Source organism: Pipistrellus kuhlii, unplaced genomic scaffold (genome assembly GCF_014108245.1).
Source record: "Pipistrellus kuhlii isolate mPipKuh1 unplaced genomic scaffold, mPipKuh1.p scaffold_m20_p_4, whole genome shotgun sequence".
In the NCBI taxonomy this organism is placed as follows: domain Eukaryota; kingdom Metazoa; phylum Chordata; class Mammalia; order Chiroptera; family Vespertilionidae; genus Pipistrellus; species Pipistrellus kuhlii.
Window position 1 is genome coordinate 6,376,320 of NW_023425540.1, and position 17,742 is coordinate 6,394,061.

Here is a 17,742-nt window from a genome sequence, read left to right on the forward strand (position 1 = left end):
ATGCACATTACACTCCTTGCCCTGCTTAGTTATTACACCCATTTCAAATCTTAACTTAAACATCAGAGAGGCCTTTCCTGATCCCACAGAGAACAAATCCATTTTCTATAAGCTTTCAGGACACTTCTTTTAAAATAAAATAAAAATGAGAACCTCTCCCCTTTTATAATTGCTTATTTAATAGGCCTCCAGATGGTAAACTCCAAGGAGTCAGGGACCATGTATGTATTATCCAGATGCTACTAGAGAGTCACAAGTTAGTAAATTGACTGGCACATAGTAGATGTTCATAAATATTTATTCAACTTAATAAGCAGATTCAATATAATAATGATAACAACTAATATTTATTGACTGCAAACAAGCTCAGCTATTTATTTTCTAAACCCATAACAGATTAGAATAAGGGGGTGCCAACAGTAATAGCACCCTTGATTGGAGGGATTTAGTAAGCCTTAAAACAACTCCACCAGCACTCTTCCTCAGATGCACCAAATAAATATTCAGGTCTGCAATCCCTATTTGCTTTCTATAACCTTGATGCCAAAACTCATTTGGATGAATTAATCTGATCTGGACCTATAAGTACTTATGTATAGTCTTCATTTCTCCCACTTTGAGTGAACATGGGTTAGTTCTTCTGTGGAAAGATTGATATGCTTGATTATAGAATGCCTCTCCTAGCTCCATTGGGAGAGGGAGGTAAGTAATATATGTGGAAAGACCACATCTCCTTTGTAAAACTCAAAACACTCTGAATGAGGAAGCACATCTGTGTCCAGCATTGTACATAAGAAAAAACAGGGGGCTTACTCTCCAAATGTAGATTTAAGATCTGTCCCGGGCAACTTTCCAGCCCTCACCAGTTACTACCTCAATAGAGAAGCTAAGAGTTTGGTTATAGTAACTAAGACAAGAAAAGTGTATGATGTATACTTGAAAACTAAAAAAATAAAATAGAATAGAACACAACAACAACCCTTCTTCCATCAGCAATGACAAAGGTTAGCTTATCTTTGGTATGTTGTTTTTAAGAAAGTAGAACATATAATACTTTCTAAAATGATTATCACTTTTCCCTCCAAAAAATGTGCCAGGTAAACCTGGCAAGATGGAGAAAGATCAGTATTCTAAATGTTCACTGAGATTTGTGGGAAACTGATTCTCTTCTGAAATTATAGGAACAAAAAATATGACAATGTGGTCACATGTGAGAAAAATGCCAAATAGTCCAGACATTACACTTTTTAGCATTCGTGGGAGAACATGATCTTTTAGGCTACAATGGGTAGAGATTGATTTCCAACATTGATAGAGATAAAAGGACTCTTAACTACACTTTTTAAAAAGTATATATGTTTTTTAAACTAGTAGGAGATACAATAATACAAAAGGACTTTATCACAAAAAAAAAAAAAATGGGACTATTGAAAGATACAGATTTTAGCTCCTGATTTAGAATAAGCTAATTGTATTTTTTTACTATATCTTGCTTAGGCCAAAGAAGGTACCACTAAAAGTGATATTAATCCTTTGAATGGGTCCAATTTGTAAATGGTTCAAAAGAATTCAGGAAGATGGTGAGTTTGGAGTGGCATTTTGTAAAGTGAAAATCACTTTAAGAAATTGTTTCACAAGAGCCAGGGGCTTTGAGGTAAGTGAAAATAGCCACTCACATTAGTCAAGCAGGCTTTACAAAAGGCAACAGTGAAGGGAAATGAGTGAAAAGTTTTCATTAATAGGCTAGCAAAAACCAACCTTAAATAGTACAAAAGCAGTGTACTCAGCAGTTAAAGTAGCACTAATTAAATTTTCAGTTTTATCAGAACCTTAGATGATTCTTTTTAAGGAGTCTACTAGTAGGTATTTACCAAAACTCTATCACTAGGCAGGCCCACGTTACTGAGGGTTGATTATAGATTACTGTATATTTTCTAAAGAGATCCAAGATATACCTCCTCTTCTTTAAGCCAATCTTATGCTTACATTAAATTCTTATTCTCCTGAATTTTTCTCATTATTTAGTATTAGACTTATTTAAACAACTTGTAACTAAAAGGGGAACAATGTGCTTTCTTCTGGGGAGACTTACTTCATAGACCAGAGTAGCCAAATTCCAGGGTCTGCGGTAGTAGGTCAAGGTGTTTCCATCCCGAACGCGGTCACACAGTCCATTGTAGAACTCATTGTCAAAGGGAGTGGTTAGGGGAAGCATCCCTAAGATGTTGATCCTAAGGATGAACACAGGAGCATCAGATAGGGAGATTCCAGAAGCTAGTGCAAGGCAGCCTTCTGCAGCAGGGGAAAGAGAGTGCTTCGGCTCATGTCCTCATCACCAAATATACTCAGGAACAGAAGCAAGAGCCTGTTCACCTCTGCTCTATGTTTCTGGCAAACAGCATACCTCATAGGCCTTGTAGACTCAACTAGGACACTGTGGAGAGCGCAATGAAAAAAAGGCAATAGCCCGGCTGGCATGGCTCAGTGGTTGAGCATCAACCTTTGAACCAGGAGGTCATGGTTCTTTGATTCAAGATCAAGGTCCATTCCTAGATTGCGGGCTTGATCCCAGTAGGGGGTGTGCAGGAGGCAGCTGATCCATGATTCTCTCTAATCATTGATGTTCCTATTTCTCTCTCTCTATCTCTCCCTTCCTCTCTGAAATAAAAATATATTTTAAAAAAAGAAATACAATAATATGGAGCAAGGTACCATCTGGAACCTAGAGTCTTAACTTCATCACTGTAACTCTTAGCTAACCTCTCTTAGTGAACAAAGAGCCAATGCTGTAATTCACATATTTAAATTATTTGAAAACACAGCACCTCAGGGGGGCAGCATAACATACACATGTAATTTTTAACTTGTGAATCAATTTGGGGCTCTTCCACTCCAGATTCTCTTTTAACCCAAGTCTTTTATGCAGTTGTCTCACTGCCTATCAAGAACCTCATTCCCTCCAAACTTATATTATTGTTTCTATGAGGAACCCCAAAATTTCAGCATCCTGGCAAGGCATTCTCAGAAGTTCTATTTTCTTCTCCTGGCAAAATATTTTCATTTGGCAAACTAGAATTCAGAAATAAAAATCCTGTTTAGTTTTTTAAAAGTTTAGTTTGATTTGTAGACCTAAAAACAATGTATGAACAGGAAGCAGCTCATTCTTTGTGAAGTTCACCTTTGTTAATTGGAGGAACAGTCATTGCTGTCTAAGCTGTACCTGGAATAAATGGCCCCAAGCCAAGGAGGCCCAAATGGGTTTGAGTCTCATCATCTATACTTAGTGTGGCACCAGAGCATAAACTCTTCCATTTCTCTAGACCACATTCCCAACTCCCATGAGCTGGCTTACAAGTTCGGAGTCCAACTGAGTGTTAACGTTTGGAGTTGTTTTTTCCACCCCATTGTAAAATGTGAAATGGGTGATGGGAGTTGGATGATTGTAAAAGGGGAGGTGAGCAAGGGGAATGGCCTTGACAATTGGAATGCCCATGACTCATCAAACTTATCAATTTTATGAAAAATATGTACATGTGGAATTGAGAATTTACCAAGAGTTAGATTGGTTAGATAAGGAACAGTTGAAGAAACTATTATCTTAAAATGCACTAGTTTCCCTTCCCCTTGGAAAACCCTTTTGTACCCTATAGCACCCATATCCTAGTTTGAAAGTTATTTATTTACAGATCAAAAAGTTGACCAGTTGAGTGGATCCATCTGGAAAGTTACAATGAAGCTGCTCCATGGTCCAAAAGCACAGCTAAGGAAGAAATGTTTCAAAACCTTTGACTTGGTTCCACTACTACAGAGACAGCCAGTCTAGTCTAGAATAAGCCAATTTCTTTCTGCCAAGAAACATGAAAACCTCTCATGGATCGAATGTCATTGCCTGGGAAATAAAAAGACATGTGTTCTTTGGCCGATGAACAGGCAGACTTAGAGATGCCTGTTTTCACACCTGCATCTAGAACCACAGGCAGCTCCAGTCTACAGGTGATCTGAAGAGAAAGTCCCTCCACCAAAGTGGTGTTATTCTTAGATCACACAGAAAAAGTAATCCCTTGCATGTTGTACATCATTTGCAGCTCGTTTGGATTTATGTATTTTTCAATAGATGCAAGATGGGTTGGGGATTTCCCTAAAGATTTCTGGAGAATCTCAGACGCCTATAAGACAAGAGGCTAAGACATTTGTGATACAAGTCAATTCTCCCGGCATAAGAATTTAAATGAGAGTCTAAGTAAATAAGTTAATAAGTAAATAAACAAGTCTTTCAAATGTAAAAAAAATAATTAATTATTATGAGTACTTATGACTTTCATGTGTAAAATAATCTGACTGGATATGACTGTTGATAAGACTTGTTGAAGTTTTTGAGACTGGACAGTGTAGGAGCAGCTTATCAGCATGGTTAGAATGTTTATGCCTATTACCTCTAGATCAATATAGTACCATAGCCCTGCGAGTCATGGAGATGTATAGTAAATAAATATATAATATTAATCATATGAAAGAATATAATAAAGAATGTTATTTTTAAACCTCCTCTTAATATGAATTACTATTGTATACTACTTGTTTACATTCTTAATTCAAATATTTAGATAATAAATAATGCTTGAGTTTAATTTGAAGTTAGGGTGTCAACTTGTGGGCTTTGTAGTGATGTAGGAGAAGTGAGATTGTGGGGATGGGCATGTGGGGAGAAGAAAAAGGTAAGTGGCATGGTGGAAAAATATAGCTTTATGTTCCCTGTCATCACGCCTGAGTGTGGTAAAGCAAGAGGTATTTAAGGAGCCCCAGACAGCTCTCTGGGATGCCTCAATGTGAAACTCCCCGGCAAATGCAATATAACAAATTTTATTTTCTCAGAACAAAGGAAACCAAGGAATTATACATAATTGTTTTTCAGCTAAATGGGCCAAGATTTCTGTAGCCTTTTCCTATAAGACACGGTGTAAATTTGCATGAAGTGAGAATACATAACATATGTAATTCCTTGCTTCAAGCCCTTTTATTTAGATTAGGGAAAAATCTGTTTCTTGGGTCCCAAGGAAAGCAAAATAAAGTAATATTAGGCTTTCACCACTCCCAATTTCTCCCTGAGGAAAGCAGCAGGAAGAGTCAGGACTCACTGGAGCATGCAGTGATCTGGTTATAAGGTTTTGGCTGACTCCCATACCATTTCCGCCAATTATTAAGAGGGCCTGCTGAGTTTGGAACCCTAGACCATGCATTAGATTCAAAATTCCTACCTTTAGGCTTAGGGCCAAAGGCTCTGTGAGTGATATTTAAATGCTGCTTGCTTGGCAAGTTTTTATAAAGTGAATAAAAGATATATGAAATGCTTCACCTGGTGCCTGACTTATTCTGGAATTTTTCTCTTCTGTGATTGAAGATGTGGAAGTTTCCTCTGACTTAGAGAAGACATCTCCTTTTTTATAGAAGTTGAATTTCTTAGTGTAGGGTTTTTCAACCTCAGTACTACTGACATTTTGGGTCTGGCTGTCCTGTGCATTGTAGGGCTTCTACTGACTAGATATCACTCCTGGAGGCCCCATCCCAACACCCAACAGGTCTCCAAATGTCACCTCTGGTTGAGAATCGCTACCTTAGTCCCTCTATTAACCTTGCTCTTAACATTACCCCCTTCTTTTTTCCTTTACCCATCTCCATTTCCAGGACCAGAGTCCTGAACTTGAATGTCTTGTTAGAGACTCAGTTTCTATCTTACCTGATTCCAATTGATAATATTTTAGAAAGCACTTATTTTCTTTAAAACAATTTTTTTTATTGATTAAGGTATTACATGTGTCCATAGCCCCATTGCCCCCTTCCTTCCTACACAGCACTTATTTTCATTAGTTAATTTAGTCAGCTATGTATCCACCCAGCAGTATTTGTTAAGCACCTACTATATACCAGGCACTAGGATTATGAGGATGAAGAGACACATTGCTTTCAGGGGATGAAGGACAGCCATGCCATCTCTGAAAATATACTACTGGATGGGGAGAACATATGTCTCTGTTGAGGATAATTTGCCAACAAAGCCACCCAAAGTATCTTTATTGTTCAGAACAATGCATGGAGACTATGCTGTGGACATCTGTGGAATACCCTCTGACTGCATTGAACAGAACTGAAGAGCATCTCAGGCCAGTATCATTTTCCCAACTCCCAGGACACAGATCTCTGATAATGGTATCTACTCTACATAACTCTGGGTCCTAAACTTCTCAAGACTTTTCATCAGAGCTTACCTAGTTAGGAAAGTGAGGGAAACTTCAGCTCTGTAATGAGAACCATAGTCTCAACACCATCACCAGTTGTCATTAGAATGGCTTTCTCTATCCTATTCCTCCTGGGTTAAATCCAAGACACAGATGTGCTTCCTCGTTCAGAATGTTTTGAGTTTTCTCTTTCCTATTCCTCCTGGGTCAACTCCAGATTGCTGGAGCCTCCTGAGGATTTCTAACCAGGTTCAGATCCGGGAGAGGCCCAATGGAAGATAGTTTTCCTGGCAATTCAAACATTTGAATGGAATTCCCAGACCTACTACTGCCAATTCAATTTTAAATGCTAACATGTCATTTCAACATTGCCATGGTCTTCTAGAGGTTCATAAATTATGTATTTTATCTTCTACTGGACTCAGAAGTCATCAAATGTTGTGATAACATAGTCCCTTCTACAGACACCTGCTGAGGTCAGGAAGTCTGTCCTTGAGATACGTATTCAGCACCTATCCTCTTTCAAGCTCAAACATAATTCAAGCAGAATATAGCCCCACAGATTATTCTCTCTGCCAATGAAAGCCCTGTACCACCTTATGCAGGAGAGATGGAGGTTATTTTCACTCATCTTCTTCTAGAACATTCAAGCTGAGTACTGACCCGTAGCCAGCTGTTCGGCCCATCTCAGACTCTTCCACCTCTCTATTACGGCAGGGTGTACGGGGATCACCTTCACAATCATCCTCATCGGAGTAGTCTCCACAGTCATTATCCCCATTGCACAGAAGCCGCCTCTTTATGCACCTGCCTGCAATGAGAACCAAGAAAGACACTGCATCCAATGCCAACATTTCTCCCTCTGAAGGTGTCAGATGGCATTTCATCCTGGAGGGCAGGGCACACATACATTTGACCACAGAATGTACAGAATATATAGATGGCCATTTGGGTGCCCCTTTCACACTTGGAAATACGAGTGCTTAGATGTGTACTTCTTTTCACCCACGAGGGCCCACAGAAACCCATATGGAGCAGCCAGAGCGCTAGGATTACCTGTGCCACATTTAAAGTCATTTCCACAGTCGTCATCCTCCTCCTCACAGTTCTCAGTGGGCACACAGCTTTGTCGGTCTCCCAGACTGTCCAAGCACCTTTGCCCATTAAATTGTCCAAAGACCACAATGCTCCTTGAACGAAACTGCACAGAACCAGTTGGAAATGTTAATATTTCTAATTCCAAAATGGGATTATGATCTGAAATTGCACCCATATCACTGCAGCACTCCAAACCCACATGAGTTTATGATTTTCAGATGGGAGCCATAAGAGCGGTCACTAACATTGTTCAGAGGAACGTCACACATTCTAGGACCAAAGTCTCTGCTACAAAATATGGTTCCTCATGACACTCATGTAGTGTGCATGCAGCACTCAGATCACCCGGCAAGGTGACCCACATGCATTTAGATGTTTGTCTTTCCTTCTTAGTTTGCAACTTGGTTGGAGGCTCCCTGCCTTATAGTCACTTCCCTGCAGATGCTGGCAATATAGCTCCCATCTAGGGGTGTCAGCCGGGAATAGCATTGGAGGCTTACCTTTTGTCTTAGGCAAGGGTCACATGACGACCATTCACCCCAGGGGCTCATTCTGCAGTCTATGGGCGATGGCGTGCCAGTGCTTTGTCCTGGCTCCGGGTGAGAACTAAGACAATAGAACATGTCAACCTATGGCTATTACGCATGCCTGTTTCCAAGAAGTCTTCCCAAGGCAGTTAAATTTATTTACTATTTTTCCCTTTCCAAAGCATACTACTCTCCTTTTATTATGTCTCTCATTACTCAGTCACTTGATCACATGTCATTTTGTATTTTCAACTCATTTATTGTCAAAATTTTTTTGTTTAATTTTTGTACTGAATTGTAATTTAACTTTCAACTTAACAACAACAAAAATGAGGACGATGGGAGAAAAAATTGCCAGGCATCCTGCTAGATGTCTTACATCGGTTAGCCTTATATTTCCAACTAGTTTATGAATCCACTGAAGGACATATCTTGTTTCACTTTGTACCCCCGGTACCTCTGAGACAGTCTGGCAAAGCTTGGAATTGCCTGGGTCTCCTGCAAGTTTGAGGCAGCCGGCTGGGCCATGCCTTACGCAAGCACCTCATAAATCAGGCTTTTCCACCCCTGCATTCTGCATCTCCCAAACTGGAAGCCTTGCCACTTCACATTCCACCTCAGAACTCATTCCTCATCTTTCTGCATTTTAACATCATCTGTTCTGGCATTTACAGACTTCCTTTCCTCCCCTAACCTAGACCCAAAGCTCAGCAGTGCTTTTCTGGTTTTGACCTTTCCTTTCTCTCTTGGTTCACCATTTGGAACTCTTCTGGTTGTAACATCACCTCTCATTCATGACAGGAAGAAAAAAAGGGGGGAGGGGGACCAAACAGAAGCCACCAAATAAGAATCTCATCAACTTGCTGCCTACATGCCCTCAGCTGATGCCTATTCCTTTTATAGTGTAGCCTCTTACTCCAGGGGGATGACAAGGTCAAACTCATTCCTCTACACAAACTCTAGACCCCAGCTCCTCTTTGAGACCCTGATCCATTGAATATCTCCTCCATTTAAAACTCTCCCTCATTTCCAGCTCTTCTTCCCTTGTGTTCAAGCAGATGAACGAGCAAGTGGAATACTCTGGACTCTACATTTCCTTTCAGCAACCCACATTTTCCTTCACAGTGACCCTTAAAGAAATTTATATAAACCCATTTATATTTCTCTCTCAACAACAACAGAAAAAAAGTCTCATCTCCTCCTTCAGTCCTATCTGACCTTTTAGCTACCTCCCAAATTCTATAATCTTCTTAGTCAAGTTTCTTGAAAAAGTAGTTTGTACCCTGGTCACTTGTTTCTTTTTTTTTTTTTTTTTTAAATATATTTTATTGATTTTGTACAGAGAGGAAGGGAGAGAGAGAGAGTTAGAAACATTGATGAGAGAGAGTCATCAATCAGCTGCCTCTTGCACACCCCCTACTGGGGATATGCCCGCAACCAAGGTACATGCCCTTGACCGGAATCGAACCCGGGACCTTTCAGTCCCCAAGCCGATGCTCTATCCATTGAGCCAAACCGGTCCCGGCTGGTCACTTGTTTCTTACTTCCCAATCACTGCTTAACCCTCCTGCTTCAGTGACACTACTCTTGTCAGGGTCAACAATGACTTCCAGATGGCTCACGTGGTTCCTTTCAGTCTTTATCTTGTTGACTTCTTCCAAGAGATCAAGGCAGTTGACCGCTTTTGCTGTTTAAGACACTCCCTTCTCTTGGACCAATGATACTATATTCCTTTCATTTCTTCTTTCTCCTCTGCCCTGTTCTCCAACTCTCTTATGTAGACTCTTCCTCCTTTGATAGTCTCTGAAATGCTATTTTTCTTCAAGGTTCTATCCTTGGATTTCCCCCTCTTTACACATTTTTCAGGGCTTCGATTTCCATGTGTATGCTAATGACTACCAGAGATAAGTCTGCAGTCCACACATCTTTTCTGAATTTTAAATTCTTGGATATAATTCTCAATTGGACATCTGCACTTAAATGTCTTTGTGGCTCACAGAACTCAATACAACCCCCCTCAAAAAATTCTTTATTTACCCTCTTCTCTCAAGACTGTCCCTCCCCCAGCATTTGTTATTTTGGTAAATAGCACCTCCACTTTTAAAGACACCCTAACTAGAGACTTGGGTATTGCTTGTCTTTCTCAGCATCCTCTATGCTCATCTCCCATATCTAATCAAGCACAGAAGACTGCTGTTTATAGTCTCCTAAGTAATTGTTAAATTTATCCAGCCTTCATCTCATCTAGTGTAGACATTTCTCTGGTCTACACTAACATTACATTCTCCTCGGTGAAAATAGTTTCTTTCTAATTCAGTCTTCATAAATCATCCAGAGAGATTTTTTAAAAATGCAAAGTTGATCACACCATTGCCCTACTGAAAATCATTCAGTATCTTCCCTTTACTTTTAAGATAAAGTTAAAACTTTCCATCATGGTGTTATAGGCAGGTTAATGACTCCAAAGATGTTCATGTCTTAATCCCCAGAATTTGTGAATACTGTATGTTACTTTACATGGAAGAGGGACTTTGCAGATGTGATTAAAGTGAGATTATTCTGTATTATTTGGATGGGCCTATTCCAATCATGTGAGCTCAAGAGCAGAAGACTGGTTGAGAGAGATGTGAAGACAGAAGAAGAGGCTGGGGAAATTTAAAGCATGGAAAAGGACTTCACCAGCTGTTGCTGGCTTTGAGGATGGATGGTAGCCATGAGCCAAAAAATAGAGGCAGTTTCTAAAAGCTGGAAGAATCAAGAGAATGAATTCTCTCATAGAGCCTCCAGAAAGAAACACAGCCCTGCTGGCGTCTTGATTTTAGCCCCATGAGATACACTTCAGACTTCTGATCTACAGAACTGTAAGATAATACATTTTATGTTTTTTTAAGCCACTAATTTGTAGTAATTTGTTACAGCTGCAATAGGAAACTAAGACACATGGTCTAGAGAACTGTACATGACTATCTCCTTAATCCTTCAACTTCATTTTTTTCTTCATTGAAGTTCCAGCCATATTACATTTGAAATTTCCAAGATAAGTTACTTTTTTTCATGCCTTCAGGCCTCTAAACCTATTATTTCCCACTCATCATACTGACATCATCTTGAACATATTTTTTTTCTAAGAAACTTTTTAAATATCCTGAGTGATTTAATTTTCTGTGCACATATTTTTATAGCACCTGGTTTTTCCCTATATCATAAGCACCTTTGCAATGATATATTTCACTTATTTAATTAACGTTTCACTGAGTTATCCATTCATTTACTGATTCATCAAATATTTATTAATCATCTTCAATTTGCTAAATATCAAAGGTATATTGTGTATAAAACAGAAAAACAAAACAAAAACCATGATCCCCAAACTAACAAAATTCATGTTCTGATAAAAATATCAGTGAGTTAAGGAAATTTTAAATTTTGTTTAGCTTGTTTGTAACAAGTGCCTAGATACAGTAGATGCTAAGTAAATATTTTTTAAACAAATAAATTAGTAAGTGCAGAACGGGAAGTCCTTGATCATTTTGTCTTGGGCAGTCAGCCTGTATTTGTTCTGATCTCCTGGTGAGTCACCCATGTTGTATTTGTGGGAGAATTCCTTGTCATTAATGTTGGCTTCATGACTGGAGACAACATTTTTGTAAGCCTGACTCTTGCCTACATCGCCCAGAAAACCAGGAGGCATGAAGAATATCAACCTTTCAAAAGTGCAGATTAAATTGTATGACGTAGATTGCGAGAACTTCTTGAGGAACTTGTTTTCCTAGAAGTCTGAGTATTTGTGTTTATCTAAGATCACAAGGCTGAGAAATTCTTTGCTAGGACTTTTCCATAAAACTCAGGTGGCAACTAGAACTGATAAGCCTCAACAAGGGACAATAGAAGATTCCCTTTTATGATCGATAGCATTGGTTTCAATATAGATTGCACATTACATCCCTAAGATATTAAACATAGGGATTATAAAGTTGTGATCCTTACTCCAAATCAATTAAACCAGGCCTACTGAGGATGGGCTTTCTTTAGCCATCAATGTTTTCAAAAGGGTATGCCAAGGTGATTCACATGTTCATGCAATGTTGAGAAACACTAGTTCGAAACATCTGGTTGATATCCATAAAATCTGAAAGGGTGTTATATAAGGGGGAGGGGGTGTTCATTATATCAAAAGAACCCAAGCTGGAAGCCATAGTTGTCTTGAAAATGTCATTGAAGGGGGCGCAGGATGGGGTGGGAACCTGGTGGAGGGGGGAAGAAATGAGGAACCTTTGTAATAATATGAACAATAAAGATTGAGAAAAAAAAAGAGAAAAAAATAAAAGAAAATGTCGCTGAGTTGGTCTATGATTGATCTCAGGAATTACTCTAGGCTCTACCTATTAATGTAGTTTTTTGTTTTTTTTTTTCAATACCTTCTAGTTTTCCTAGTACTAGTTACCTTCAAATGGATTACCTGTTCTTGTCTTTTTTAATTTTTTTTATTCATCACTTACTTAGATGATCATATTATCATCTTGTTTTAACATCCCCCAGGTCTTCACCTAGTCTTTTCTCTATGTGTCTGTGTTCAGATTCACTCTTCTTATTGGATTAGAGCCCATCCTAATGACCTCACTTTAACTTACTAACCACTTGAAAGGCCCTATCTCCAAATACAGTCACTTTCAGAGGTACTATGGATTCAGAGTTCAACACATAAATATTTTTGGGGGTGGGGCACAATTCAGCCCATAACACTCAATAAATATTTTTTGATAAAACAATTTCTTCTATTTGTCTACTAGTTTTCTAGTTTTACTGGACAATTTTCAAAGCTCATTTTCTCATTAAAACTTTATGCCACTGAGGGTAGTCGTTCTGTTTCATAGATGGGAACCTAAACCAAGAAAACCGTACTACTTATCCAAAGTTAGGCAGTTAGTAGCAGAACTAGATCTAGAATCTTCACCTCTGCACCCATAGTTCACTGCAATTTTGCCCTGTCCCCTATGCTGCTGTTTCCCCCGACTCACTCAAATTCTTTTTGAAAAAAACTAAAAAATCATCGTTTACTCAATCAATTTCCAGATGAGCCCTGGTCAGTTTGGCGCAGTGGACTGCAGACTGAAGGGTTCCAGTTTGATTCCAGTCAAGGGCATGTATCTTGGTTGCGGGCACAGCCCCAGTAGGGGATGAGCAGGAGACAGCTGATTGATGTTTCTCTCTCATCGTTGTTTCTAACTCTCTATCCTTCTCCCTTTTACTCTGTAAAAAATCAATAAAATATATTAAAAAAATAATTCCAGATGTAATAGTCTCATGAGTTTTAGACATTTTGAGATAATGAGGACATTTGCATGAATAAGGATAGATACAGTTTTTCACTGTAGCATCTCCAGGGAAAGCACATCAATTGGACAACCTTCTTCTGGCCTGGATTTAAGCAAGGATTTATTTCTGGGCTCTCTATCCTATTGCATTGATCTCTTTATCTGGCTTTACCCCAGCACCTTTCATTATTGCGGCTCTGTAGTATGGTGTCATATAAGGGAGTGTGATAACGCACACTTTGTTCTTTCTCCAGGCTTCTTCAGCTATTCAGGGTCTTCTGTGGTTTCCCATAAATATTAAGATTAGTTCTAATTCTGAAAAGAATACCATTGGTATTTTAATAGAGGTTGCATTGCATGTTTATATTACTTTAGGTAGTAAGGACATTTTAACAATGTCAATCCTTCTAATCCATGAGCATAGTATATATCCTTCCACTTATTTGTGTTATCACACACTGCTGGCGCAAGTACAAAATAATACAAACCTCACCAGGCCATAGGGCAATTTCAGCAATTGATTATCTTTTGACCCAGTTATATTGCTTCTGGGAATTAGCCCTCAGGTACAATATTTAGCTTGCAAAATGATATGTGAATAAGGCTATTCATTGCAACACTGTTTACAGCACAAAAGAGTGGAAGCAACCCAAATATTCAATAAGATTCAGGTTATCTCAACGGTATAGCCACACAATGGAAAATTAATCAGGTGTGAGGAGAATAAGGAAGTTTGTTCTATATCAATACAGAAAGGTCTTCAGAACATATCATACAGTACAAATAAAAAAGCTAAGTATGAGATAGTATATCTTTAACAAAGAAAGGTTTAGAGTAAGATCATAAACTAATAAAGGTGGTAACCTACAGGGAAAGGATGAGGTGGATGCCAGGAGTGTTCTAAGTACTTTACATATAGTATTTCACACATAGATGGCATGAAAAGTTATAAGTAGAGAAATTGAGACTTCTTAATGTATACCTTATTATAGTTTTTGATCTTTGACTTGCGGAAATATTTTGTTATTTACAAATTAAAAAGTAAAGATAATGATAGCTACATTCATCACACACTCACCATCTGCCTGTTACCGGGCTAAACACGCTGCTTTCTTTATCTCAGGGATTTCTCTAGGCAGGTCATATTTCCCCCCACCCCCACCCCCATTTTTCAGGTGAAGAACAAGTTAGAGAAGTTAAGGCATTTGCCTAGGGTCACAGAGCTAGTAAACTTTGGACCCTGGGATCAAACGCAGGTCACCTAGCTCCAGGATCTATGTTATGAGCTGTTATTGTATTAGCACAGTGGTTTTCAACACTTCTCTTCTACCTTGAGAAACATACGAGATGATAGCCTCCTCATAACCTTTTCTCAAGGACACACTCATGTTTGCAAAACAAATGATCATTGCAAATCTCCCACAGCAATAGCTCGCAGCGGCTGTGACTTAAGACAAAATGTCTGCAGCCACATAATGTCCCCTGCATTCTAGCCGTAACTCCATCCCTTCCTCTCCTAAACCAGAAAGCATATCAAAGTGAAAGTAATGGCAGTATTATTAAAGAATATTTTACATGTATCAAGTTCTTAGCATGTGGCAGGCTGTAAGTATATTCCATGTATAATATTAAACCTTCACTAGAAACCTTATTAGGTTGAAATTCTACCAGGTAACTCCTGTACCTCAGAGTGTGACCTTTTTTGGAAAGAGGGTCTTTACAGAGAAAAGTCAAGTTAAAATGAAATCATTAGGGTAACCCCTAACCCAATATGACTGGAATCCTTATCAAAAGAGGAAATTTGGAATCAGACAGACTTGCACAGAGGGAAGATGACGTCAGCTGGCCATATGATGATAGAGAGAGATTGGAATGATGTAGCTTCAAGCTAAGGGATGCCAAGGATTGCTGGCCACCACTGAGAAAGATCCTCCCCAGAGTCTCTGGGGAGCAGGGCCCTGCCCACAGCTTGCTCTCAGACTTCTAGCCTCCAGAACGGTGAGGCAATACATTTCTGTGGTTTGAAGCACCCAGTTGGTGACACTAAGAAATGGACACAACCACCATGTCACAGATGAGGGAACGAAGGCACAGAGCGTTTGAATAGCTTACAGGGTCAGTTTGTAAGTCATGGCCCCTTGAACTGAGCTTGGGAAGTCTAGGGCTCCATTCTAACCAAACTCATACTTTTAAACATTCTTTGTTCTCTAGCTGAACTATGTGTCTCACTTCAGGACTGAACATTCTGTTTTGACCTCAATCCTGTTCCCGAGGGCAGAGCAGGGCAACCTGGACAAACTCGCCAGGGCATGGCGGTGGGAGCAGGCACTGCCAAGTCCACTGAGCAGTGCAGCTGCCCGGAGCTGGGGGCAGCCCAGGGGGCTCTCCGGTCCTCCCTAAAACAACTGAGTGTGGCCAGGACCCAAGGGGTACGAACTTCAAAGCAGCAGAAGCCTTCCCCACAGGCTCTCATTTTTAATCTGTGGGAGTCACGATCCAGGAATGTGGGTTAAATTATCATTTATTTTTATTTTTTTATTTTTTATTTAAGAAAGGGTCAGGTTAAGTACCAGAAGGCTAAAGCAACTCTCAGGAGCTGACTCTCCAACTCCCCTTTGTACCTGATGCAGAGTCAATGAACATGTTATCTAGGTGGGACAATGCTTCTCAGAGACCACGGGAAGAGGAGGAGGTGGGATGGAGGAAAGCCTGGTGGAGCACTGGACTCTAGCCCTTGCAGGTCTGGGTAGCACCTCCCTGTGCCCCCTCCTGGGGCAAACCACGTGCCAAAGAGGTCCAGACAGTAAGGCAGCCTCCACTATAGCTGCCAGGCAGGCAAAGAGATGCTTGAGGTGGACATCAGAGTCCAAAATGGAACTGAGTTAAACCACGAGTCAAATGACCAAAGAAGCACTGTATGCAGATCAGTCATGTCTGGGCAGGGGACAGTGCTTGGGAAGATTTCCCCCAGCCATCTGGTCCCAGCTCATAGTATTTCAGTTCTGTCATCAGAGCATGCTGGATGGGGTCACACGGGCCTGTCCTGCAGCAGTTCTGGGTTGGTGTAGCAGGGGTCCTCAAACTTTTTAAAGTGGGGGCCAGATCACGGTCCCTCAGAGAGCTGGAGGGCCGGACTATATGAACTACTAATTCCTACTGTAACACCTCGGCTGCGCTCACTGCCCAAAAAACCTGGCGGGCCGGATCAGACTCCTCTGCGGGCCGCATGTGGTCTGCGGGCCGTAGTTTGAAGACGCCTGGTAGAGGTTCTGTATTGTCCAGTCGGTATGGTTCCCCCACCGGCTTGGCATGGGCTTGGAGTTTCCAGTGAGAATCAGAGCAAAAGAAGAGAAAGCATGTTGCTTTGCTGAGAGCGTGGCCACACAGCTTGGGTATTCAGGACGAGAAGCACAAATGGCTCATTTGTCTAATGTGGGGGGTCGTGGGCGATGGCTTCGATAGGTTCAGTGTTAGACATTGAGGCAGAGCGTGGGAAAGATGAATTTCCTTAGCTTTAAATTTCTCAGACGTAGATACTGATAAACCCAGGTTTGTCTACTCGAGTGAAAATCAGAGTTGTTTCAGCATTCCAAGCACTTAAAGTCTCAGCCTTAGCATTGAATGCTTCTCTCCCCCCAACCCCCGCATCCACACCCCTAAAGGAATCACAAGAAACAGCAGCAAATTTTCTCAGAAAACCCTCAAAGACACACCCGTGCCTGTTCTTACCTCTTTTCAAGTTTAAAGTCTGGGGCTACCTATCTCCAGGTGGGTTAACATTTTTTACCTGCTTTGCTATGGAGTAGACCTTGAAGTATCCAAGCCCACAGTGAAATCGCAGAGAAAACCGAAGAGCGACTCACCTGGGAGTGGGCCCGGCTGTCAGGACACTGATTTCCAACATGCATATCCATACCGCCAAGGCGAAGCCCCGGGCCCCTGCCATCTGCTCTGCTCCGGCAGCTCTGAGTCAATGGCCAGCTGAGTCCACGGAGGCACTTATTACCAGAGGGCGAGGGTACCGGGAACAACTGTTTGTTTTTTAATCAGGTTTTTGTTGAATTGCCTTCCTGGGTGCAAAGTCCAGTCAAAGGAGAGGTATTTCCTAATTCTTGGCCTGCTGTTTTCTCGTATTGACAAGTATATCCAGGCACTGTATAGCAGCAGTGTTAAAACGACAACAAAAGCAACCAACCAGGTGTTGCTCATCTTCAGAGATTCTGAGGAAAGGAGAGTGTGGGATTTGGGAAGAAAGGTCTGTTAACAGTTTCCATAGAGGCATAAACTCAGAATTAGTCAGAGAGCTATGCTGGCTGGAGAGGGAGGTCACACAGAGCAGTCCCAGTGTCAAAAAGAGCTGTGTGGGCTACAGCACACATGGGAAAGGAGAAGTGTCAGATACACCTACAACCCGGCTGTCATTGCAGGTGTAGTGCATGACTTTGAAGAATTCAGGTTAACTCCCTACGGCATTTACATGACCTCCTAACAGTGGTTGGCAAACTCATTAGTCAACAGAGCCAAACATCAACAGTACAACGATTGAAATTTCTTTTGAGAGCCAAATTT

The 17,742-nt window shown here is 40.6% G+C and overlaps 1 protein-coding gene across 1 annotated transcript in view; it reads right to left on the minus strand.

Moving 5' to 3' along the window:
• C9 (complement C9) overlaps window positions 1–17,193 on the minus strand; it is a 36,887-nt gene extending 19,694 nt beyond the window's left edge. Inside the window, exons 1-5 of the mRNA XM_036410328.2 lie at window positions 17,037–17,193; window positions 7,832–7,937; window positions 7,290–7,434; window positions 6,897–7,044; window positions 2,093–2,231 (exon numbers count right to left, since the gene is read on the minus strand). Coding sequence (XP_036266221.1) covers window positions 2,093–2,231; window positions 6,897–7,044; window positions 7,290–7,434; window positions 7,832–7,937; window positions 17,037–17,119 — 621 coding nt within the window. The 5' untranslated portion in view covers window positions 17,120–17,193. The remainder of the gene's footprint in view (window positions 1–2,092; window positions 2,232–6,896; window positions 7,045–7,289; window positions 7,435–7,831; window positions 7,938–17,036) is intronic.
• Window positions 17,194–17,742: the final 549 nt, after the last annotated feature.